The 23,881-nt window shown below is 42.0% G+C and overlaps 3 protein-coding genes across 8 annotated transcripts in view; all 3 read left to right on the forward strand.

Moving 5' to 3' along the window:
* LOC139547797 (tumor necrosis factor alpha-induced protein 2-like) overlaps window positions 1-4,282 on the forward strand; it is a 39,615-nt gene extending 35,333 nt beyond the window's left edge. For both annotated transcript variants that reach the window (XM_071356879.1, XM_071356878.1), the window contains exon 13: window positions 2,694-4,282. In XM_071356879.1, coding sequence (XP_071212980.1) covers window positions 2,694-2,976 — 283 coding nt within the window. In that variant the 3' untranslated portion in view covers window positions 2,977-4,282. The remainder of the gene's footprint in view (window positions 1-2,693) is intronic.
* A 1,683-nt stretch (window positions 4,283-5,965) lies between these two features.
* Window positions 5,966-17,960, forward strand: LOC139547798 (tubulin-specific chaperone cofactor E-like protein). 3 transcript variants are annotated; one of them, XM_071356880.1, is made up of 10 exons: window positions 5,966-6,113; window positions 7,555-7,673; window positions 8,606-8,670; window positions 11,277-11,450; window positions 11,642-11,781; window positions 11,977-12,158; window positions 12,437-12,693; window positions 12,989-13,115; window positions 13,883-13,999; window positions 14,217-17,960. In XM_071356880.1, the coding sequence occupies exons 2-10, from the start codon at window positions 7,669-7,671 to the stop codon at window positions 14,599-14,601; spliced, it is 1,452 nt and encodes a 483-aa protein (XP_071212981.1). In that variant the 5' UTR covers window positions 5,966-6,113; window positions 7,555-7,668; the 3' UTR covers window positions 14,602-17,960. The 3 variants fall into 3 exon arrangements, with proteins under 3 accessions (XP_071212981.1, XP_071212982.1, XP_071212983.1); XM_071356881.1 differs by lacking the exon at window positions 5,966-6,113 and adding an exon at window positions 6,282-6,397; XM_071356882.1 differs by lacking the exons at window positions 5,966-6,113; window positions 7,555-7,673 and having other exon boundaries at window positions 11,213-11,450.
* Window positions 17,961-18,389: 429 nt separating this feature from the next.
* LOC139547799 (ubiquitin carboxyl-terminal hydrolase 2-like) overlaps window positions 18,390-23,881 on the forward strand; it is a 44,436-nt gene continuing 38,944 nt past the window's right edge. The window contains exons 1-2 of one of the 3 annotated variants that reach the window (XM_071356883.1): window positions 18,390-18,713; window positions 21,081-21,198. The gene's annotated coding sequence lies outside the window, so the exon portion shown is untranslated. Of the gene's footprint in view, window positions 18,714-20,087; window positions 20,189-21,080; window positions 21,199-23,881 lie in introns of those variants that run through there. The other 2 variants (XM_071356885.1, XM_071356884.1) reach the window with 2 other exon arrangements.

A 23,881-nucleotide genomic window follows, 5' to 3' on the forward strand; every position in this document is an offset into this window, starting at 1 on the left:
AACAAACATGACTACTGTTCTGTCTTGATTGTGGATGGCAAATGAGGAACTTGTTAAAAGCAAACAAGAGCTGAGTCGTTTCCTTATTTTTATGGGGAGCTTTTTGGCCGTCGCTGGCGCACATGAAAGGACGGGGGGGGACGGGGGGGGGTCTTGTCCGTTTGTCCGTCTCGGGTCCTGGGCGAAGACGAAGCAAAAACACGGACTTCCTGCCCAGGCGTGACATGGTAGCTGTGTAGCATAACCTGGCGTTGGCAGTCGGCTACTAAAGAGTCCCGTAGGAACACACAGGAGTGAGGAGGCAGTCCTCAATGGAATCTTTTCTAAATTAAGATTTGTCTCCATCCTTAACTCATAACAGACCCACATGTATTGTTTGGAATCTTGACTTGGATCTGGAGAATGCTAACCGTTGTCCTCTGGGTTCTCCCAGTTCCTTTTGAAAACAGGAACTGTACCGTACAATCCTTGACATATTGCAGTGTTAAATCCCTCTGTAAAGTACACACCTGATGTTTGCAACTGTGCCAGGCATTGACCCTTCAGAGTCTCAAACTATCCTATACACTATGTAGAATAATACCCTCATTGGTTTTATGACATCATTCGCTCCCAAAGACCAATTGCAATCAACTGGTTTCATGTAACTGCTAGTAACTGCTAGTTAAGCCTAGCTAACAGCAAAAAATAAAGTTTAAATGCACGTTTCCCGGAAGCCAAGATGCCCACCCCTTTATCGTTGTATTCTTTTGGATGATAATCACTGATCGTGGTGGGAATTGAGTTTAGGCTCCATCATCAAAATCAAATCAAATGTTATTGGTCACATACACATATTTTGCAGATGCTATCGCGGGTGTAGGGAAAAGCTAATGTTCCTAGCTTCAACAGTGTAGTAATACCTAACAATACAAAAAAACACACGCAAATCCCCCCCAAAAATTAAGAAAGGAATTGAGAAATATTAGAACGAGCAATGTCTTTGTCCGGAATATAAATATAAATGTATTTGATAGTGTTTGTAGACAATATGGACAGTATATGAATAGAAAAGGTGTGTACAGCCGTAGTTATATAGGATGAGCCTTGACTAGAATACAGTATATACATATGAAGTGGGTAAAACAGTATGTAAATATTATTAATGTGACCAATGTTCAATGACTATGTACATAGGGCAGCAGTATCTAAGGTGCAGGGTTGAGTATGGGTGGTAGCCGGTAAGTAACAGTGACTAAAGTTCAGGACGGGGTACTGGGCGGAGGCCGGCTAGTGGTGAATATTTAACAGTCTGATGGCCTGGAGATAGAAGCTGGACTGTCTCCGCCTTCTAGATGGTAGCAGGGGTGAACAGGCCATGGCTCGGGTGGCTGAGGTCCTTGTTGATCTTCTTGGCCTTCCTGTGACACTTGGTGCTGTAGATGTCCTGGAAGGCAGGAAGTGTGCCCCCGGGGATGCGTTGGACTGACCGCACTACCCTCTGGAGAGCCCTGTGGTTGCAGATGGTGCAGTTGCCGTACCAGGCAACAGCCCGACAGGATGCTCTCAATGGTGCATCTGTAGAATTTCTTCAACCTTTTGAAGTTGAAGACGCACTGTTGCGCCTTCTTCACCACACTTTCTGTGTGGATGGACGATTTCAGGTGGTCAGTGATGTGCCTGCCGAGGAACTTGAAGCGTTTCACCCTCTCCACTGCGGCCCTGTCAATGTGGATGGGGGCGTGCTCCCTCTGCTGTCTCCTGAAGTCCACGATTATCTCGTTCATTTTGCACCACTTCGCCAGGGCCCTCATTTCCTCCCTGTAGGCTGTCTTGTCATTGTTGGAAATCAGGCTCACCACTTTTGTGTCGTCTGCAAACTTGATGGTTGACTTGGAGACATGCGCGGCCACGCAGTCATGGGTGAACAGGAAGTACAGGAGGGGCTGAGCACGCACCCTTGTGGGGCCCCCGTGTTGAGGATCAGCATAGCGGAGGCGGTGTTGCCTACCTTCACCACCTGGGGTCGGCCCGTCAGGAAGTCCAGGACCCAGTTGCACAGGGAGGGTTTCAGACCCAGGGCCCCAAACTTAGTGATGAGCTTGGAGGGCACTATGGTGTTGAAGGTAGTGGGTCTAGGGTGTCATGTAAGGTGGAGTTACTACCGTCCCAGGGCTAGGGCTGCTTTTAGTCTTCAGAGATGGTTGTCATTCAGCCTCGTGCTGCTGCTCAGCTTGTGTCGCCACAGACAGGAAGCGGCATCAGAGCAGCTCCTGCTTTCCTGCAGGGAGACTTCCAGAGGCCAAGGTGTCGAATTGAAGGCCAGTCAGGCACCCTCGAACAGGGACAGATGTTTTATTCATTTTGTGTGTGTGTTTGTATGTAAGTGTGTGACCCAACCATTGGGAATGTTCTCTAACTAACTGTATTTTGCAAACTCTTTCGTCCAATTTTCCCTGTTCCTTAGTGACTTGCCTCAGGGCCGACTGCCCTCTCTATAATGTATTTTCATGATTCTCTTTATTCCTACCCTTATCATGTCCTTGTGATGGTTGACTCTGCCATTGCAGTGATGCAAGATACACTCTTCTCAAATCAACTCAATCTTTATTGGCTAGATGTGGCCTATATGACATCTTTGTTGCATATCAATTTTTATTGGTAGATCAAAACACGAACTAGACTAAGCCCTCTTTCTCCTCCTCTGTTTGCAGGAAGAAACATGTGTCGGCCATCTTGAACATCCGGGGGATGACTCGGCAGACGGAGCGCCAGGAGATCCTGAATATCGTGAAGGACATTGAGAACAGTGACACACTGACACGGCTGTCCCGCGACCGTGCCCTCTTCTCCGAGGTGCCCGTCACATCCGAGGTGCACTGCCTGAACTTGGGCCTGAGCCGCATCGCCCTCACCGCCTCCTCCTGCTTCTCCAGCCTGAGACCACGCCGTACCAAGAGGGCCCCGGTCAGAGAGGCGTACGACGACATGCTCTAACGGCCCCAACCGCTCTGGAAACGTTCTGATGACTCAAGCAGACAGACAGCTGTTTAACAGCAAGTCACAATGGAGCTCGTCGTCAAGTTCTGCACATGGTGCCGATACCAGGGGCGGACAGCACAACACATTGAGGAAGTGGAACAACACATGGAAAGAATAGCCATGTTGTGACCTTTCACCTTTCACAGCCACCTAGATAAAGAAAGTGTGACGGCTGTTTCCCTTGTGAGCGATATGCCTAGTCCTTGCTCATCTAGAGAAAGACTGGGGAAGAGCTTTCATAAGTGCACATTTAAAAAGACTTTGTGGACTTGAATCTCTGTGGTTTGTTGGTATTGACTCCTTTTGACAAAGGGCAGTGGAAAGAGACACAAGCAACCTTTTGGGGAAGATTCTTAATACTGCACATACTGTATGTGACTATGAGGGTTACATAGGAACTATGGTTTAAATCAGTACTACTGATCAAGAGCACTGTTTGGAATAAATAAATCAAAATGTCACATATAATCCCATAACGTGCTGACATTGATATGGGTTGATAAAGTTGGAGTCTGTTTTACAGTTGCACATGATAAAGGCTCGATCTAAGGTACTACATCATTTTTATTATCTATCATCTCTGTGCTGATTTTCGTTGTATTTAAAATAAAAGATTCATAGTTTATTTTCATTTTGTGACATACAGTATATGGGCTAATGTATGTTGAGCAACTCAAGAGACGATTGAAGCCTGTGTGAATGGATGAAATCAGAACTGCCTATTTATGTACCAACCAATGAACGTATTTATTGTAGTGTGGTTTGATTGCCTTGTAATCAATGTCAAACTCTAAATCCCAGTCAAACGAATGTGTAGTCATTTCAAGCGTGTGTTTTCTCCAGGTTTTGTCAAATGCTGAGACCCTGACTAAAATAATCTGACAGCCATCATCGAAGATTAAGATACATTTTATTTTCAGCTGTGTACTTTTTACCTCTGTAAATTAAACAGTTAATAATTACTGTTATTCATGATTGTTGATCATCTAAATATTGTAATCCTCAGATAATTAGATTGATACTGCACCTTTTTATTTTATTTTTATTAGCCTTATTATTATAATTGTTTTATCAACAAGCAGACATTGTGGACTGAGACTACTCCACCTGTTCTTTGGTCACACACTGATTTAAAACGTTTCATCGGTTCACCCTGCCTGTGATGTTCCATAATTGAACAGCTGGATGCAATAATCGATCTACCTTGAAATTGTACATAAATCATCGAATTAAATGAGAATAAACGACAACAGAGATAAAATATTTTGGCTTTGTTTTAAATGACCATTAAGGATGGGATATTGATGGGACCTCACTCCGCAATCATCTCAGTGTTTTGAAGGGCCTGCTGTTTACTTTCCTTTATTTCATTGATGAGAGAGGGTTAAACCAATCATGTAAAGTTTTCATTGACAGAGCTGAGCTGACAATTCCTGGGTAACCAACCTGAATGGAAAACAAGGGTCACAGACAGATCTTACCTTGCGCTGTCTGGATGGAGTCCTCTGCCATAGCTGTTTTCTGGCACCTAACTACAGGGTCAGAAAGCTACAGCACAACTGTTGTGTGTAGGTCTGCATCTATTTGTGTTTTACAATGCTATTTCTTTCTGTTTTGTTTCCCGCCCATCCACCCAAAGAGTCCCCCTCTCATTACTCAGGGGTGTTACAGAGACGAGACTCAAGCCTGGTTTCCGAAAGAAAACAGCGGGGTGGGTCATATGGGTAGGTGGTGTATTTGGGCAATGTGGGAAAAGTCCTTGGTCAGTTCAGGAGTATAGGACCTATTTTTTAGTAAACAGAGATTTCCTGTTGTCCAACTAGGTGGCAAAATAAAATGTTTAGTTGAGCCAAATTTACACCACTCAGTGGGAGGAAACTTCCTGTAGTCGTTTTTTCCCAAGAAGCTTTTCTGTTACACTTTCATGTAAGGTAACACCAGTAATTTACCTTAACAACAAAAACAACAACAACCATTTGAGCATGCTGTGTGTTTAGTACACAGTGCTGGCTCTCCAGGCCCTGGCTCTCTTCTACTCCATTTCAATGTTCAATCTTGTCTCAGAGTATTTTGTATTATTCTTTACATAAATCCGAGACACTTCATTTAGTACGATATGTTACGTTTCATATGGGTATAGTAATTTGTGGATTTCCATCATCCATTTCGTATGATATGTTACAAATTACAATTCGTATGATATGTTACGAATTTGCTAAAGTTAAAAATGTTACGAATTTGCAAAACCTACAATATGTTACGAATAGTTAGGTTTGGGGGAAGGGTTAGCTAACATGCTAAGTAGGTGTAAAGTTGCTAAAAAGTATTAAACAGTTGAAAAGTTGATCAAATTTGAACATGCACCCTTTGGGTTGCTAGACGTTTGCGTTACACATCCACCCTGACCAACCATCCTCCTTTCATTTTTGCCTTAAGTAACCATCTGCCTTATATAACCATACCAAAAATAACATTTGAGTGTCTCGAATTTACATTTACTATGTTACGTCTAGTATGAAACTAGGCTGGGATGTTCAGTAGAGATAGCGCCAGTACAGTGACAGTAGAGACAGCGCCTCTTCGTGTTGAACCAAAACAACAAGCTTCTCTACCAGGAGAGGGCGGTGCAGGACAGGGAAAGAAAGTGATTGACAGTCAGGGGAATTTCAGTGACACTTGTCGTGAACAAGTGAATGTACTAGGTTTTGCCCAGTCAAAGTCATCAAACTTAATTCATAATTTGTATTTGTATGCAACAGCAAGAAGAGAAGGAAGTATATCCCTGAACACATTTTAGCAGAGATACCGACATGCAACATATTTCGTCAGCAAACTGATTGTCAAGCCTTTCCATCATTACCAGTGTTAAGTCTAGTCAGCTATAGTAGCATTACCTATGACTGTAAATGGGTTATTATTACCAATTATGTATTAAAATACATGTAGTGTACATGTAGTGTACAAAGCTGCGCATCCACGATCTAGGGAAAATATCCAGACGTTTTATTAAGCTACGTAATTTCCGGGATGAGAGAGGGGGCAATGACAGCTGGATCAACAACAAGACATTTACACAGAGTAGGTCAATAAAGGTGAGTTTGGAAATGCGAAAATATTAAATGTATGTCTATCACTTTGGATTATATCTAGCTAATGCAATCGTATTATGACAATAGTAGTTGTGTCATGTTGATGCATTGTCTTTACATTGGGTCATTCAATGATGCTGAGTGTGGAGTCTGGACCAGTCTGACCATTCGTAGAGGAGAAGATGCAATGTAACGTTTCGGTTAGCTAATCTAGTTTGCTAATCGTACTAGTGTAACCGTAATAAATTGCAAGATTGCAAACCACTGATCCTGCAGATAACTAGCAGGTGAAAGCTACAGTCAAATTGTACAGAATGATTATGTGTAACGTTTATGAAATCATGTCGTAATCAGCCTCGACGTTTATCCTAGCTATAAAATACGTTTCACGCTTGACATATTTATTTTCTGACGTAGCGTTGTCCGTTCACGGTTCTTGTTTCGTGTTCTTTTTCGTGCTCGAGTTAATCTGCACGTATTTGTCCCTGATATGATTGGCATATTATTAGCTAGCTCTCTGCAGTACTCATCATGTACATTTGCTGTACTGTAGTACTAGCTAGTATATCAAAGACTTAATTTGAGCAAAATCTGAGCTGTAAATTAGCTAGATAGCTATTCTCACAGAATGAGTGACAGGTATTTGGCATGGATTGCACAAACATAATGTTTGGCTTGACAATGACAGAAATGTAATTGGCAATAAACATATCTTATGAACATAGCTTTTTAACAGAGGTTCAGATATGTAATTTGGTCCTTCTATTCCCTCTATTCTGAAGCTAACAGCACCATATTATGGACAGTTTATGTGCCACTTGATATTCATCAGAGCCAAGCTATTCATAAAACATGATAAAATGTCAGTGACATAACCTAGGCCAGGGTTCCCCAACTGGCGGCCGGCTGGTGATTTTATTTGGCCCCTCAATTTTTCTGTGCAAAATGTCCAACCATTTTTTTCAATGTTGGACATAAAAGACTGAAAGCAGCCCGAAGAGATTTTAATTTTGTAAATCTTTTCCAAAGTATTCCCAATCATAATAGAGAGATACAGCATGTGATTGTATACAAATGTATGCAAGGTTTGAAATTATTATGTTTTAGTCAAATACTATATCTGTTTGGGATTGTTTCTGTCAATTTGCAGTCTACAAATGATTTGTAATGATGTTCCGGTCCCCTGACCATCCGCTCAAGAACAAAGCGGCCCGCGGTAGAATCTAGTTGATGATCCCTGGACTAGGCTATAGCCTAGTCAAACTAATATAGTTAGTAGGCCTAGGCCTATTTACCATCTGAATTCCTTTTCATGCAGATATTTATTTTACCTGCTCCTCAAAGTTATGCTTTAACAAGTCAACAATGCATATATATTTATGTAGATTTCTCTAACGCCATTTGAATATCATGCATAACTGCATATGGTTTGTTTTGATTCCAGTGTCTACTCTCACGTGGTGTCTGCGTGTCCCTCCTGTTCACCTAGCAGCCCCTCACTGGAGAGAAGTCTGAAGGAGGAGGGCTCAGTCTCTCTTCCCCTGCCCAGCCAGCCACTATGGAGTAAGCATTGAGAACGATAGCGATATCATCTTTATAAATGTCCCATTATGGTGTCTGTGTGCACACAGGCAGCGCCATCACAGAGAACAAGGAGCCTGATGTTTCATCAGATGTATCAATCGAATATGGTGAGGACAGGAAGCCCAGTGGCCGGCAGTGGACCGAGATGGAACCGGGACGACATTCTGCTGATTTTCGCATTGAAGAAAAGCCTGATCTCAGTACAGTTTGAAGTTCCCTAAACTAGAATCTGTTGTGAACAGAGTGCACTAAGCTTTGTAGACTTGACCCTTTGACAAATAAAAAAAATGGCATTGTTTACAAGGAGTGCAATGGCAAATTGAGTTAGTGCACACTGTTCAAAGAAGGTGTTCCCTAATGGAAATATGCAAATACATGATTGAATGTGTCAATAGGATCTCTCTAGCTCGTGCTTGGCTCTGCCCACCTCCTTGCTTGTTCTGCCCACTATGCTTAATTTGCTCCCATTGGTATTTAGATTTTGGGTTAGTTATAAATATCTTTGGTTCCATTGAGGCATCTCTATTTTGAAGTAGTACATTTTGGCAAACAAACTGAAAGGGTGCATACTGCCACCTAGAGTGTGTTTTGAATGAACAGGTATAAAGCCAAGGTTTAGCGATTTACTGCCGCCTAAAGTTATGGAATGTTTGCTCGCAAGTATAATCCTGATGACCTGGATACAATCACGTGATCCTTCCTTAACCCATATGAAGTCCCACCCAGTTGACTACTTTAAAATGGCGTAAGCACTCAATGGCAATGTCCATGCCAAAACAGGTTCATCCATCTAGAGTCAAACTATGGGAGTAAGAGAAATGTGTACTTCCTTTTATACTAATGTTACTCGCAAGTCCGTCCCACCAGCACATGACTGGCCCTCAATTCCAAAAACTGTGTTCCTCTGACAGGCCTTCTCTGCAGAAACCCACAATGAGCTGTGATAGTGGACTGGTGGAGAGGAACATTGCTGGAGGTAATACACTACAGAGCACACTTGTTCCTGTATTATCATTGTACTTTATACTACCTATTATTTTCCTCACACTCATGTATGTTAATGACATCCTTTTGATCATATTAGTCAATAGCCTAATAACAACGTGTCAGTTTTGTACAATGACAAGTATATTATGGATACTGTAATCTATCATTTCCTTTTATGGTTGTTGTAGTATAACAGATATAGGAAAATTCCACTGTTGAAGAACATGTCATCATAGGTAATATTTCTATAGCATTTCATTGCCGTTCTCTTGCACATGACACTGTGGAACATAAAACATTTACACGCAGTGACGACCATAAACACTGACTTAGAAACAATGAGTGTACAACAGGAGTTTAAATAAATAAGAAAAAGGGGAAAAGTGTTTACTGTGACCTACACCTGCCGGTGAAGTACTTTAATATGATACTATAACTTTCATTTCAGTAAAACCTCAACATTATTTATATAGCCAGCAGCAGATGATGGTCTATCTAGGGCAACCTGCGAGGCATTCAAAAATGTGTTTTGTTTTTTTCACAGTTCAATATCGTTCTTTTTGTCTTTTTTGTTGTTGAAATTTCACCACTTGACAACCTCGTTCATCATCTCCAGCACCACCCCAATATCAACATATTTGAAAATGACGGTTTCTATGTTTTGTGGTCAAACACTACTAACGTTTGCCTGCTCATAGTTGTTTAAAATCACATGATGCACACCAGATGATGTCATCAGTGTTTCGTCAAACTTTGCCTGCTCAGTTGGCTAAACATGAAATATTATGGTCAAAGAGCAGAAGTCTATCCACTTTTTCAATTAATTCATTTTTGGTCTCAAGTACATAAAAAGAGAATCACCGGGATAGGCCTACCCTTTCCTCAGGCGTTCAGAGGGCTTTAAAGTTTAAATGGCAAAGTCTCACTGCGTTTTACTGATAAGGACTTTAGGACAGACGACTCCCTCCGTCACTCCCTTCTTTAGTATTATCACTGAGCCTCCTTTTGCCTCTTATAGGGAAATACATATTGAAATACATATTATTATGCTCTGGCTGTTTTGTCTCCAAGGCATTTATATCAAGCAGCATCAACTGAATGACCATGTAAAATAGTAACTGTTTTTTTTAAAGAAAATGTAATTGAACCTTTATTTAACTAGGCAAGTCAGTTAAGAACAAATTCTTATTTACAATGATGGCCTACTGGAGTACAGTGGGTTAACTGCCTTGTTCAGGGCCAGAACGACAGATTTTTACCTTGTCAACTCAGGGATTCTATCCAGCAACCTTTCGGTTACTGGCCCAACACTCTTAACCACTAGGCTACCTGCCACCCCAGAATCTAGTTGATCTAATCTGTTAACATTCCTGATTGAAATACTGTAGATGAAAATGGAATGTGTCGTATGTGAATAGCGTACTTTTCAGTGAAGACTGGTATGTATTGTAAAGTGCATTCGGAAAGTATAGAAACCCTTATTCTAAAATGTATTAAATAATTTTTTCCCGTCATCAATCTACACACAATACCCAATAATGACAAAGCGAAAACAGGTTTTTAGAAATGTTTGCAAATGTATTAAATATAGAAAACAGAAATACCTTATATTACATAAGTATTCAGACCCTTTGCTATGGGACTTGAAATTGAGCTCAGGTGCATCTTGTTTCCATTGATCATTCTTGAGATGTTTATACAACTTGATTGGAGTTCACCTGTGGTATATTCAATTGATTGGACACGATTTGGAAAGACACACACCTGTCTATATAAGGTCCCACAGCTGACAGTGCATGTCAGAGCAAAAACCAAGCCATGAGGTCAAAGGAATTGTCCGTAGTGCTCCGAGACAGGATTGTGTCGAGTGGCCAGACGGAAGCCACTCCTCAGTAAAAGGCACATGACAGCCCGCTTGGAGTTTGGCACCTAATGCACTCTCAGACCATGAGAAACAAGATTCTCGGTCTTGATGAAACCAAGATTGAACTATTTGGCCTGAATGCCAAGTGTCACGGTGGAGCATGGTGGAGGCAGCATCATGCTGTGGGGATGTTTTTCAGTGGCAGGGACTGGGAGACTAGTCAGGATCGAGGGAAAGATGAATGGAGCAAAGTACAGAGAGATCCTTGATGAAAACCTGCTCCAGAGCACTCAGGACCTCAGACTGGGGTGAAGGTTCACCTTCCAACAGGACAACGACCTTAAGCACAAAGCCAAGACAGTGCAGGGGTGGCTTCTGGACAAGTCTCTGAATGTCCTTGAGTGGCCCAGCCAGAGCCCGGACTTGAACCCTATCGAACATCTCTGTGTGTAGATTGATGAAAAACAACAATTAAATTCATTTTAGAATAAGGCTATAACGTAACAAAATGTGGAAAATGTCAAGGGGTCTGAATACTTTCCGAATGCACTGTATGACCATAAGTGTTTAGAAGGTGAAACGGGCTAGGCTAATGTCAGTGATGGCCGAGCCCCTCCGAGGGATTGGATGTGGGCGTGAAGGTGAATGACTTCCACTATTGTCTCAGCCAGCTGACCCTGCCAGGCTAATCTCTATGAGTGTTTGGCTCTTTTACCACTTCGGCGACCCAGCCGACCCAGAGGGGATGTGGGACAGTGGGGCCGTGGATCCACCCGAGGAGGAGGGCCGCACCTTCATGCAGGTTCTCAGCGAGAAGTACAGCCCGGAGAACTTCCCGTACCGCCGAGGGCCCGGCATGGGCGTGGTGGTAGTGCCAACTCTCCCACAAGGCTCGCCCATGAAAGGTGAGGTCTTCGATATGATCCATCCACAGTTTTACCCATTTGAACCCTGTTTTAAAAATGCATTTGGCATCCCTGAGTAGGTTCTTTCCTCTTCAGCAGCTCAGTTAGGATGATGATGAGGATTTTGATGATTGAGCGGTGGTATAGATAGGCCTGGTTTACTCAAGTTATTCTGCTCTCTCTCTCTCCAGATCGTTTGAACCTTCCCAGTGTGCTCGTCCTGGCTGGCTGTGGAATCAGCCATGCGGGAGAGCAGAGAGAGATCGCAGCCTTCTGTGCCCACGTGATGGAGCTCGACCTGTCCCACAACAAGCTCCAGGACTGGCATGAGGTGGGTAGGCTCAACTAGGATACTCTGCCAAGATGGGAAACATTGAGTACAAGAATTGGGTACATTTTATAGTAACTTTGTACAGTAATTCCTCTACCAGTATGCAATCTCACCCATATCCTTGTAGCTATTTACATGTATGTATGAAAAATTATATTGACGATGTCACACTAAGTTTCAAGCCACTCTTTTCAGATCAGTAAGATTGTGTCAAACATCCCCAACCTGGACTTCCTCAACCTGAGCTCCAACCCGCTAAGTGAGGTTGTCTTGGAGCCTAGCCGTGCTAAGGCCTTTGCCCGAGTCCGACGCCTGGTCCTCAACAACACTCAAGTGTCCTGGAACACGGTGCTCGTACTAACACGGGAGATGCCTGAGTAAGATAAACCTTAATGCTACACTGCTTTTAAACACCTTTTTATCAAAGGCAACTCTGATTGTTCACTTCTCAAGAGAGAGAAATATGTGTTTTCCTAAGTCAGTGAGAGGGATTTTGTGTCTTTCTCGAGTATTGTGGACTGGAGAGAGTAGTGAGTGGTTATCTGTCATGAGGTCCAGGTTTGCTGGCAGCCAACAGTACATTACAGTAGAAGCATTAAGAAAAGTTAATGGTCTATATACTGAGCCTTGTGTTGCTCCCTGCCCTGCCCGCCAGGCTGGAGGAGCTGTTCCTGTGCCTTAATGAGTACACCACCGTGTCAGCCTCTACTGTGCCCTGCCCCACACTGCGCCTACTGCACATCACAGACAACAACCTGCAGGAATGGGCCGAGGTGCGCAAGATTGGCCCCATGTTCCCCGGCTTGGAAACTCTGGTCATGTCCAACTGTAACCTGAGCTCCATTCAGGACTCAGAAGAAATGCTGCGGCGCCTCTTCCCCAACCTACGCAGCATCAATCTGCACAACTCAGGTATCAACCAGAGCAGAATCTATTGGGGTTGTGTCCTTCACTGGAAACTGTCCTTGGACTCCTTTCAGTTCTTGAGATTGATATTTGAAGTTTACCCAACATCCTGATCGCTAACACTCACCTCTACTTTCTCTATATTTATCTCTCTATCTATCTCAACCGTTTTGTGTAAGAGCCGGGGCACAAATGTAAAGATCATTCTGTTTGACTGTTTATGGAAATGTGTTTAATAAGGTGTGTGTGCGTGCTTATGTGCATGGGTGTGTGGTCTGCTATGCGTCTCTGTGTGTGCCAGGTCTTAACCGATGGGAGGACATAGAGAAGCTGAACCAGTTTCCTAAACTGGAAGATGTGAGGCTGCAGGGGATTCCCTTACTGCAGACCTATACCAACACAGAGCGTCGGAGCCTCATGGTATCACAGTAAGTTTCTCTGGGAGCTACTGGGTGAGTGAGGCAACCACACAGACCTCACTACACAAATAGTTGAAAGATATAATTTTTCGGCTGAGTACGGTCACATGCACACAATAATGGGATTATTGTGGAATGTCAGATGAATATAATAGTTTGATTCAAATGTTTACATGCTTTGCTGGAAATAAGAATTTCCCAAATAACCCTGTTTACATGGACACATCTGAAATCAGGCTGCCTGATGGGATTCTGATAAGTGCAGAAAATCGGCAATCGAAAAAAACATTCTACCACAGCAACCATGTTGTTTTTGGGAAGCAATTTTCATCCGAAGGTCGGACATATACATTTTGTATGTGAAAACTACTTCTAAGACGGATACGTTATTTTGTTCCGAACTCACTTCACTCGCTCTAATGAGGGAGACTCACTCTGCTGGTGCTGGCACATGTGCAGATCAAAGACACTGCTGGAACGCCAATTAAGTTGTTTATATGTCCTAATAATTTGAAAGATTATTCAGAAAACCAGGTGTTTTAATCGGTGTATGCTTACTTCGTTTTTGACCTTGCGCCAATTATGCTAAACAGAGTAAGGTGTTGACATGACTGTTGCATAATCTGCCTACTGCCATAATCAGTTTAATATCAAATTATTCCTCTGCATATAAACGTACTCACTGTGACATTGCGTTAACACACACACACACACACAATACTGCAACAGTGCCATATATCTCTAGATAGTGAAAAGCTCACCCTTTATCCTCGCAGCCTGCCCTCTGTATCATCACTCAATGGCAGTGTGGTGACGGACGGGGAGAGAGAGGACTCCGAGAGGTTCTTCATCCGTTACCATGTCGACTACCCAGAGGAGGAGCTACCTTACAGGTATAACACACTATGCTACTCCTTTAACTGGTCCAATGAGACTGCATATATCCATTCAATAGGATTTGGCACATACTTTACTGGCTTAATTGTAGTATCAGGTGCCTATTAAAATGTGCACATTCAAAATAAAATCTTCATGTTCGTTAAAAATAATGACTGTAATATATTTAGTATGTTTGTGTGTTGCTAAACCCGTCTATACCTGCCGTTCTAGGTACCACTGCCTGGTGACCAAATACGGGAAGCTGGAACCCTTGGCTGAGATCGACCTTCGACCCCGCTGCCACGCCAAGGTGGAGGTGCACTGCGAGGACAAGGTGGCGGAGGTGAGTATCCGCCTGGACCAGACTGTGGCCGAGCTGAAGAAACAGCTGAGGACAGTGGTGCAGCTGTCGGCCAATCAGATGCGTCTTTACTACATCGACAAGGAGTGTGTCTTTGGGCCGGAGGAGATGAAGTACCACACCAGAGCCCTCCACTCCTACAGTATCCAGGACGGGGACGAACTCCTGGTGGTGCCTAAGGCTGGCCGAGGGACTACCACCACTGCCAAACCACTATCAAACCTTAACTCCAAAACCTTAACTCCCCCGCCATAGAAATAGAATTACTAGAACGGTCCACCTATCATGGCACACTGATTTGAAGGGGGGTGCAGTTCTAGTAATTATATTTCTATGCTCGTACCCTTCCCCATCCTAATCTTGTCTGAAGCACTCCCTGCACCCCTCCTTATGCCCGTCCTATGTTCTACATTCAGTGTGGGACACACTATCAGGAATAACAGCGACTCTGACTCTGATTCTGACTGGCTTTGTTGTGTTTCAGCTCACTGCACCACACATGCACGCACACCAACTAATCACAACAAATGTGTATTGTATGCTGCCTTCTAAAGTTGTGCATATTCTGTGTGACTGAGTCCCCTCTTCGTATTGGTGTAGCACCTCTGCCCTTGACTCCTAAAAAGTATTATCTTCAGGGGAGGAGCACAGGAGATATTGCAGAGTACAACCAGTGTATCTTTTATCTTTAAGACAATCAATCTCCCATTGCATACCCTGTGGTATGCAGAGGATGTTGATAAAAGGATATGGTGTACTGCTGTGCCACAGACTCTGTTTTGAGTGTACTAGGGTGATTGTACTGTAGCTAATGGAAGTCTTCATTGCGCTGTGTCATTCCACTTCCTCACAAGACCGAGCCATAGTTTTTGATGGGTTATTCTAAGTTAGGTTTAGTTATTCTAAGTTGTGTTCAGTAAGATTAGTATTTTTGGAGGATACTTGATATTCAAACTCAAATCACCTTGAGTTTTCAAATTGGCTTTCTTTGGCCAGTTGTACCGTAGTGTTTTTAGGCTATTGATGCCTCTGACTGAAAAAATTGATGTACCATATAGTGCTGCATGACAATGTCCTTTGCGAAGTATGTTTTTATGTAGTTTGTGTTCAGTTTTTTTGCATTCGTGTGGATCCTTCCATGTCTGGGACCATCAGTACATGTTAGGTCTAGGTTACGTTTGAACACCTATTGACACGTTTGCTTCTGTGCCAGAGCCACAGTATTTTAGGTCTATTGCAGACAGAGACTTTGTGTGTTCACCAAAGATTTGTATGAATTCTGTGTACTATTCATTGCATTGTTGACGCATTTTCCTTGTGTGTAGAGGCTCATGCTTGGTGTTATTTTTGTCATCGCGAGGGCAAAGGTCACTAGGTCAGTAGCTGGGACAGTAGAACTAAGGCATTGCTTGGTACTTCACAGCTGAGGGGCACCGCCACTTTAAATGCAAATTTCCAGGCTGATTGTTTCCCTGAAATTTACAGAATTTGTTAGCTTTATGTCATCGTCTGATTTGGAAGACAGTAAAGTATTGGAAGATGCACTTAGCAGAGTTAGATCTCTCAAAAGATTGAACATATATATTTTATACTGCTTGTTGTATTTATTTTGCCATTACATAGTAATAAGCAGTAAGGGTCCATTATTTTCGTTAGGCCTAATCTTTTTATGTGGCCTAGATGGCTACTTGGTCTACTCTAGTCTAGACAGCTTCCCTTGGTTAGTGAACTCACACTTTAATGGATTCAGCATGCACTGGCAGGCACACTTAATGCATGAATGTTACTACTGAGAGTGGCACTGTATAAAGGGATAAAGATTTAATCAAATATAAAGGAATAAAACATTCATTTGAATCTGGAGCCGTGGCTCCATGTACATTTAGATAATGTCATAGGCCTAGATGTAATGGCTTCCCGTGGTTTCTGAAATAACGTTTTAGTGTAGGCAGTAGGCACCACTGCTTAGTGTGATAATTGAGAGTGGCACAGTACAGTAATTTAATAAATTTAATCAGCTATTGGCTAATGGTATGCGACAGTCATCTGAGCCTGTAACCATTGCTCCCTGGACGTGCAGTTCTTACTGCAATGGTTTTGTTTCAGTTTCATCAGCATAAACATTGCACAGTTTAAGGATTCTGAATCAAGTTATCAACTTCTATCTGCTAGAGTTTGACATGTTTGAAGTGCAAAAACTTGTAATACATTTTGATGGATTTATTTGTGTGTGATATGCTTTCCCTAGTAGTGTCAGCACACACTGAATTGGTGCACTAGTTATGTTCAAGATCGGTATGTTTTAGTGTGAAGGATTTGTCTTTGATCTATTCCATGTCACCACCTCACTCTTTAGAATTCATTCATGTGTTATTTGTTCCGGAGTAGTAAAAAGATTTATCATTGTTGTGGGTCAGTGCCTATCCTGAACTGCAAATGATTTATAAAGCCATTATGCAGCTCCACAATAATCAGGTACAGTACATATATCTCCTGCTGTTGTGTTGTAGGTATGAAACCTTCTGCTTATTCAACCTAACCCAGTGTATTCTCATCATTGTGTAAAATGTGGGAAGAAGGAAGGAATACTAAAGTAACGTACCACTTACTGTTTTATTGAAGGGAATGGGTTTACGTGCGGCAAAATAATCTGAAACATTTCTGCCATTACAGGCTAGGTAAACCGGGCAGCTAGCTACATCGAAATTAGCATGATTCTAAACACCTGATATATGTGTGTGTTCCATGAGTTCAACCAGTATAGAGACTGTTTTCTGATTGTCTGCCTCCTGGATGTAACAGTGCTGTACAAATGTGCTTACATGCAAATGTTTAGAAAAGGTATATCTGTGTGGCATAAATATAAGTATGGAACATGGATTATTCAACGATGGCTTTATGAGTTTACATGATCGAATGCAATTTGAATGGTAAATGAGCAGACTGATGTAATTCCTCTGAACTCCATATTACTTACCTGTGTAGAGAAAGATGCATATAAGAATAAATAGTCGTGTTCTTTTTACAGTGTAGCATTCAATTATTCTACTGTTGCTTTGATTGTGAGATGTTGAAGACATTGATCTTGTCTATGCAGTCATTGCTATCAGCCTCCATTTTGTAAGGCTGGCTTATTATGAAGTTGCCTGTGGTATTGTTTCCAGTCCCAGTTATTTTACTTTCAATTGCATTGGTGGAAGTTACAAAAAAATGGCCCCATTTCAGCACAAATACATTGCAACACTATAAATCCAAATAAATGTGGCACATTTTTTTAGGGCATGGGACTTATAGAAGTGCTGCTACAATAATGTTAAAGATTATGTTGGCTTTCTAAACCATTATTTTCATAAGATGCAGGGCAGGTGATAAAACATTCAATGACACAGATTGTAGATTTATGATTTGTATTATGTGAATTATCTGTGTCCCCCTGCTGAATTACAAAAAAGACAATTGGTCGCTGCAGTGTGAGTAACTAGAATGCAAATAACTGAATTATTCTCATCAGCTTTGGTAGCTGTGAAACAAACTAAAGGATTTGTAACCAAGGGACACACATGCACCTTTAATTTAACTCATTGAATCTTGCATTAAACATGTATTAAATATTGTATGGTGTTGGGTGTGTGAATGATGTGTTATTACTGAATTCCAAATCAAACATTTTGAAGTGTCAACCACTATCCTTATCCTTAGCCATGACATCTATAAAAATGTCTGTGTGGTTATGTGACCAGATGGATTGTAGAAAAGCTTTGTTGTGACGTAACAGGCACTCATTATGACACAACACTGCCCTCTTCCGGAATTGTCGTTTTTTTAACTTGATTATTTTCCCCAGCCGTGTGTGGTCTTGGCCACAAACAGCAAAAAAAGGAAAGGAAAGCGACGGGAGTGAGTCTAGAACTCAACGGGACGCAAGGGGAGTTGTGATAAATATACAATTGTTTGCAACCAGTTGGTTGAGCAATGTTAGGTCATATGTGAATGTGAGTGTGAGTGTGTGGACCTGAATCAGTGTGAAGGTCTGCTTGCTGTTTACGTCCGTCACTAAGGTGATCGTGTGGGAGGCGGTCCTCTGGTTTTACGTTCGTGGACAAGAATAAACCAATCCAGGACAGCTATTTGCTGAACCAACGTCACAGTTAAAGAGAAACGTCCGTTACTTGGTCAGCTAAAAACTATTGAAACGCAAAGGCAGTGATAGCGAAAAGTATCTAGCTATTTTGATCTGTCAAATGTTATCGGTTCAGCATACCGATTTTCAAAATTGTGGTCTAACGACGCCGATAGACTAGCTAGAAGCCACTTTGGGGACGCTCTGCCAGCCGGACTGACAATAGACGGGATGATCTCGGACTGGGGTGAGTGAAAAATGCAGTGGCCAGTAGCTGCAGGCAAACCTTGATCAGTTGCTTTGTTGCCACTCGGATAGTTTATCTAAAATGATGTGTATTCTTCATCTGTGTATGCTTCATCTCTTAATATGAATGCATCTAAGCTAAAACCGGTGGTCTTGAGTCACATTCAGGTGCTTAGCTAAAACCCTCTCTGCCCCTTATAAAAAGAAATACACGCCCGCGCTCTGACTAGTTCGCGTGCACGCTCTGCTAACAAGTTAGCTAGCCTAGCTAGCCAACTTGCCTGCACTGGGAGTGGTACGAGGTTCCAACCAACTGCTGCAGTATATCATTTTGGGGAGCTGCTAGCTCCTAGTGTGTTAACCGTTAGTCCCTTCATCCACTGCAAATGCATAACCGTTAATCGAGATAATTCATGAATTCCTATTAAAACAACTTCTGGCTGACTTTTTAGGTCGGTGTCATAGAGGCTTGCTCTCATTGAATTTGGCGCTGACAGTAGCTAGCTGTAATGTTACTGCTTCCTCGCCCCCGTACACCCACGCCCATCCCTGCACTCAAAGTAGCTGTCAGCTCAGAGTTTCAGTTTTCATCACTTTCAACTATCCATTATTATTATTTGACCATGCTGGTCATTTAGGAACATTTGAACATCTTGGCCATGTTCTGTTATAATCTCCACCCGGCACAGCCAGAAGAGGACTGGCCACCCCTCATAGCCTGGTTCCTCTCTAGGTTTCTTCCTAGGTTTTGGCCTTTCTAGGGAGTTTTTCCTAGCCACCGTGCTTCTACACCTGCATTGCTTGCTGTTTGGGGTTTTAGGCTGGGTTTCTGTACAGCACTTTGAGATATCAGCTGATGTAAGAAGGGCTATATAAATACATTTGATTTGATTATGTGATGTGCATTTCAAACCAGACTATGTAATATTGCAGGTGAACTGCCCCCATTTTTAAAATAGGCCTAACACAAATTATGACAATAGCTGCCTGTCTGTATCCAAATGGTGTCATACACCCATTATAATATAAGTATAATTGATATTTTTAATATAAAACTAGCCATGGTTAGTAGATATAAACAATATTTTCATTAGTCTTTCTCCACTTTTGGATGAAATTTATGGGGACATTTCACTGACTACCATTCCTTGTAGGTCTACAATGAAAACACCTTCAGATAACAGAGAGAGCACATCCCAGTGGTTGCTGCTGGCCTACATTGCATGGCCTATCCATGGCCTATTCGTGGCCTATAAAAAACCTTAATGCTAGTCCTTTAAGAGCAAATTGGAATGCCAGTGAGTGTTGAGTGACCTGTGGAGGTTATAGGCAAGTGCTATATTTACCGTCTCTGTAACGTGATCTCTGGCATTCTGGATCGCTGTGCTCATACAATCCCTCCCTGGCTCCTTTCACTCTGAGGCTACAGCCTCCTATACAGCACCCTACTCTGCCTGTCCGCTTGATACGCCACTGGTGAGCCTCTCCACCAATTTACACGTTGTTTCCCTTTTACAAGGGTACCTTTCTGTTATTTTACCTGACAATCGTTGTGTGTGGTATTGGCTGTTTGAAGGCTAGGCCTACTGTTTTTTTTCATTTTGCTTATCCATATTTTGTTTTGTTAAAGAGACAAGGGATAACATTTCTCAGAAAATCATCTTGAGACCTATTTATTAATTGGTAATTGTCTGTTGGCTGTGCTAGGACTATTCATTGAACTTCATTGGCTGTGCCAGGGTTGTGGGGACGCAGGTCTGTTGGTGTGGTGTGTTTGGACCATATTGGGACGCAAGCGCTGGATTATTAAGATACTCAACAAGTACAGTATTTCTGAAACAGGACTTTAAATAGGCATGCAAAATCTTTTTTTCCTGAAACCATGTTTTCAAGGAAGATAATTTTTGTGGATTTGACAACAAACAGACAACAAACAAATACTGACCACTTGTTGACTGGAGACCTGTGGTGAATGATCACTTGGACCTATTTCTATGCCTGTCAAGTGATGCAGTTGATGAGGAGGCATGAGGTGTAGCCTAGGCTACTTTAGGCTACCCGTAGATGTTTTTGTTGTGGGATGTTTTGCTCCTCCCAGAAAGCAGTCATAGAGCAGTGTTGTTTTAATGCAATTCATTGAATTCTGTGTAAATTGAAGAGGATAATTGGATATGATGGAATCAGTAATGCTAGAACATGTATGTTCTAATGGCTCAACATGGATCTGCTAGCCTCATGGCAGTGGCATCCAACAAAGTCCACATTAGCGAGACTGCAAATCCATTACCTTAGTCATTTTTGCCCAGGTAATGTCCGCATGGCTGTGTGATGTGCGTCTCTCATTTGATGTGTCTCTGTCTCCCCACAGGTCTGATCAGTGAGAGGTCCCTGTGACTGTGAATGTGTCTGTGAGGTACATTAGGATGAGCGGGCCCCACTCTATCGCTGCCTGCGGGGACTGAGAGACACCGCTCTATACAAAGCAGGTGATCATAACTGAATAAACACACGCGCACATGCCCACATACACACGGTCAGCAATTAGCATGCATCTCACAAACACGATGAGAGGCAATACTTTCTCAAGGACTGATGGTACTTTGGTAGTGAAAACATGTTTAAAGAATGCAGTGGCTCTGACGCTCACGCAGACACGAGGCTTAAACGGGCAATCAGCAGTTGCTACATCCATTTGTGGACTTCTAAATGAATGATATGTACCCATTGATTCTTGAAGAATATAACCTATAAATTCCTCATGAGCTTAGTTAGATTGTCATACCCCATCAGGACCCATAATATAAACTTGTTTGTAAACAAAATAAATGTAAACAAACAGTGTATACTGTAGCCTCAACACACGGTTAAAACTATATGTGCGAGTGTTTTTTGAGAGTGGTTACATTTCTCCAACCCCATTTCTCAGCTTTTTACCGAAACAGCGGCGGGAAAGACGCTTTGTTATTGTTTCTACTGCTGATTGCCTCTTTAAAGGAGACACAACGTTTGAGTTGACCATTTTCCTTTAAGTATTCAGTACAGAACAACATTTCACACAGTGGCACAGAGCACGGATTGATCGTGTTTAAAATAGTAATGATGTCTAATTGAGCTAATCTTTAGGCCAATGGATAAGGAATGAAGTCACTTATAGCAGAGATTAGAGCATCAATCACGCACACATACTGCCATTTTTGAGGTCACTTTTAGCTAATGCTTTCATCTGAGTTACGAACAGAAGAAAGGGGTTGTGGTTAATTGTGCTATAACTGAGTAGGCCTATCTCTCAGCTGATCGAATGATATCAGAGTATAATCTTTACAAGTGTATGGTAGACTGTAAAAAAGCAAATTTAACCAATTGCCTAATCAGCGTTATTCTGTGAGTTGGGTGCACTTCAGAAGGACAAGAAATTGAGCTAATGTGTGAACGTTTGTTCACTCAACAAACTTTGCTCACAGTGAGCTGAATGTGTAAAAATTTGTTGAGGCGAATTACAAATTCATGTTTGCCTTTGGAAGGTATGTTGGTTCAGCTAGATTATATGTCCAAATGTTTAGCAAACTCACAACCCTATTGCCTCTGGTTTCCTAACAATTGTACGTTGAATCAACAAACTCAGCTTGAAGTGAGCTGAATTTGAACAAGCTTGTTGAGTAAAATTACAAATGTATGTTTGCTCAATTTGGCGGTCATTCTCAATGCAGGTTGCGGGTGATTTAAAGCTCCAATAATAATGTGACTTGCAGGCTGGATGTGGCATGTAAAACAGTAGTTTCAGACCACTGCATTAGGGTGTAACTACCCATTGGGCAAACATGGGTTGAAGCAATGTTGTTTCAATGTAATTTGTCAACGTATTGTGACATGGAATCAACATGGAAAATACATTGGATATGAACTAGTACTGTTTTCATCTCATTTCAACCAGCGCTGTAAACATTGATATTAGGGTAAAACTTCAATATAAATATATTGACTTAACAGGTTGTTGCATCAATCTAATTTAAACATAATTATCAGAACTATGTATACGTTGAAATTGTGTTGAAAATTTCACACAGGATGAAAAATATATTTTACGTTACTATGTTCAATATACAGTACACTGAGTGTACAAAACATTAAGAACACCTTCCTAATATTGAGTTGCAATGGACTCTACAAGGTGTCGAAAGCGTTCCACAGGGATGCTGGCCCATGTTGACTCCAATGCTTCCCACAGTTGTGTCAAGTTGGTTGGATGTCCTTTGGGTAGTGGACCATTCTTGATACACACTGGAAACTGTTGAGTGTGAAACACCCAGCAGCGTTGCAGTTCTTGACACAAACCGGTGCGTCTGGCACCTACTACCATACCCCGTTCAAAGGCACTTAAATCTTTTGTCTTGCCCATTCACCCTCGGGAATGGCACAGATACACAAACCATGTCTCAATTGTCACAAGGCTTAAAAATCCTTCTTTAACCCGTCTCCTCCCCTTCATCTACACTGATTAAAGTGGATTTAACAAGTGACATCAATAAAGGATCATAGCTTTCACTATGTCATGGAAAGAGCAGGTGTTCCTAATGTTTTGTACGCTCAGTGTATATTGGGTGGTTGAAATTATGTTGAATTTTAGATTAGATTAGACATATTTTATTTGACCTTGTTTCATTGTTGATAGTAAAATGGTATGTTTGAATCAACTCAATTGTTTCAACGTCATGCCATCAACCTAAATAAAAACTTATATTGAACTAAAATGTGATGCCACAGTCCAACGATTTCTTCCTGAACAGGGACTCCTACTGGTATATGAGGCGTATTGCACTTCAGTGTGAACTAGTCCACCATCCAGATGCCTACCTCTATGTACCCTGCTTGGCTTTTGGAATAAGCGGCGTTATTTTCAGCTGAGCTATGACGTCAACACATGTATACATTGATCAGCTTCCATCAGCTACCATTTGCATTGACTACCTAAATAGCGTTGAAAGTAACTCTAACTTTTCTTACATGTAACCTTTATTTAACTGGGCAAGTCAGTTAAGAACTAATTCTTACACAAGATGTATGTGAAAGTAAATTTGGAGTGAGGTTTGGTTGACATTAACATCTGATCTTCCCAACAAAGGACACCATGATTTCAACATCGAGCTAGGTACTTTGATTCATCCATGGCTG

Source organism: Salvelinus alpinus, chromosome 21, assembly GCF_045679555.1.
Source record: "Salvelinus alpinus chromosome 21, SLU_Salpinus.1, whole genome shotgun sequence".
Classification (NCBI taxonomy): domain Eukaryota; kingdom Metazoa; phylum Chordata; class Actinopteri; order Salmoniformes; family Salmonidae; genus Salvelinus; species Salvelinus alpinus.

Bases quoted from the DNA above. Each gene is read 5' to 3' on its own strand.
- LOC139547798 (XM_071356880.1), top strand. The intron at 12,694-12,988 runs GTATCAACCAGA...TGTGTGTGCCAG, and splicing joins CATCAATCTGCACAACTCAG to GTCTTAACCGATGGGAGGAC. The intron at 14,000-14,216 runs GTATAACACACT...CTGCCGTTCTAG, and splicing joins GAGGAGGAGCTACCTTACAG to GTACCACTGCCTGGTGACCA.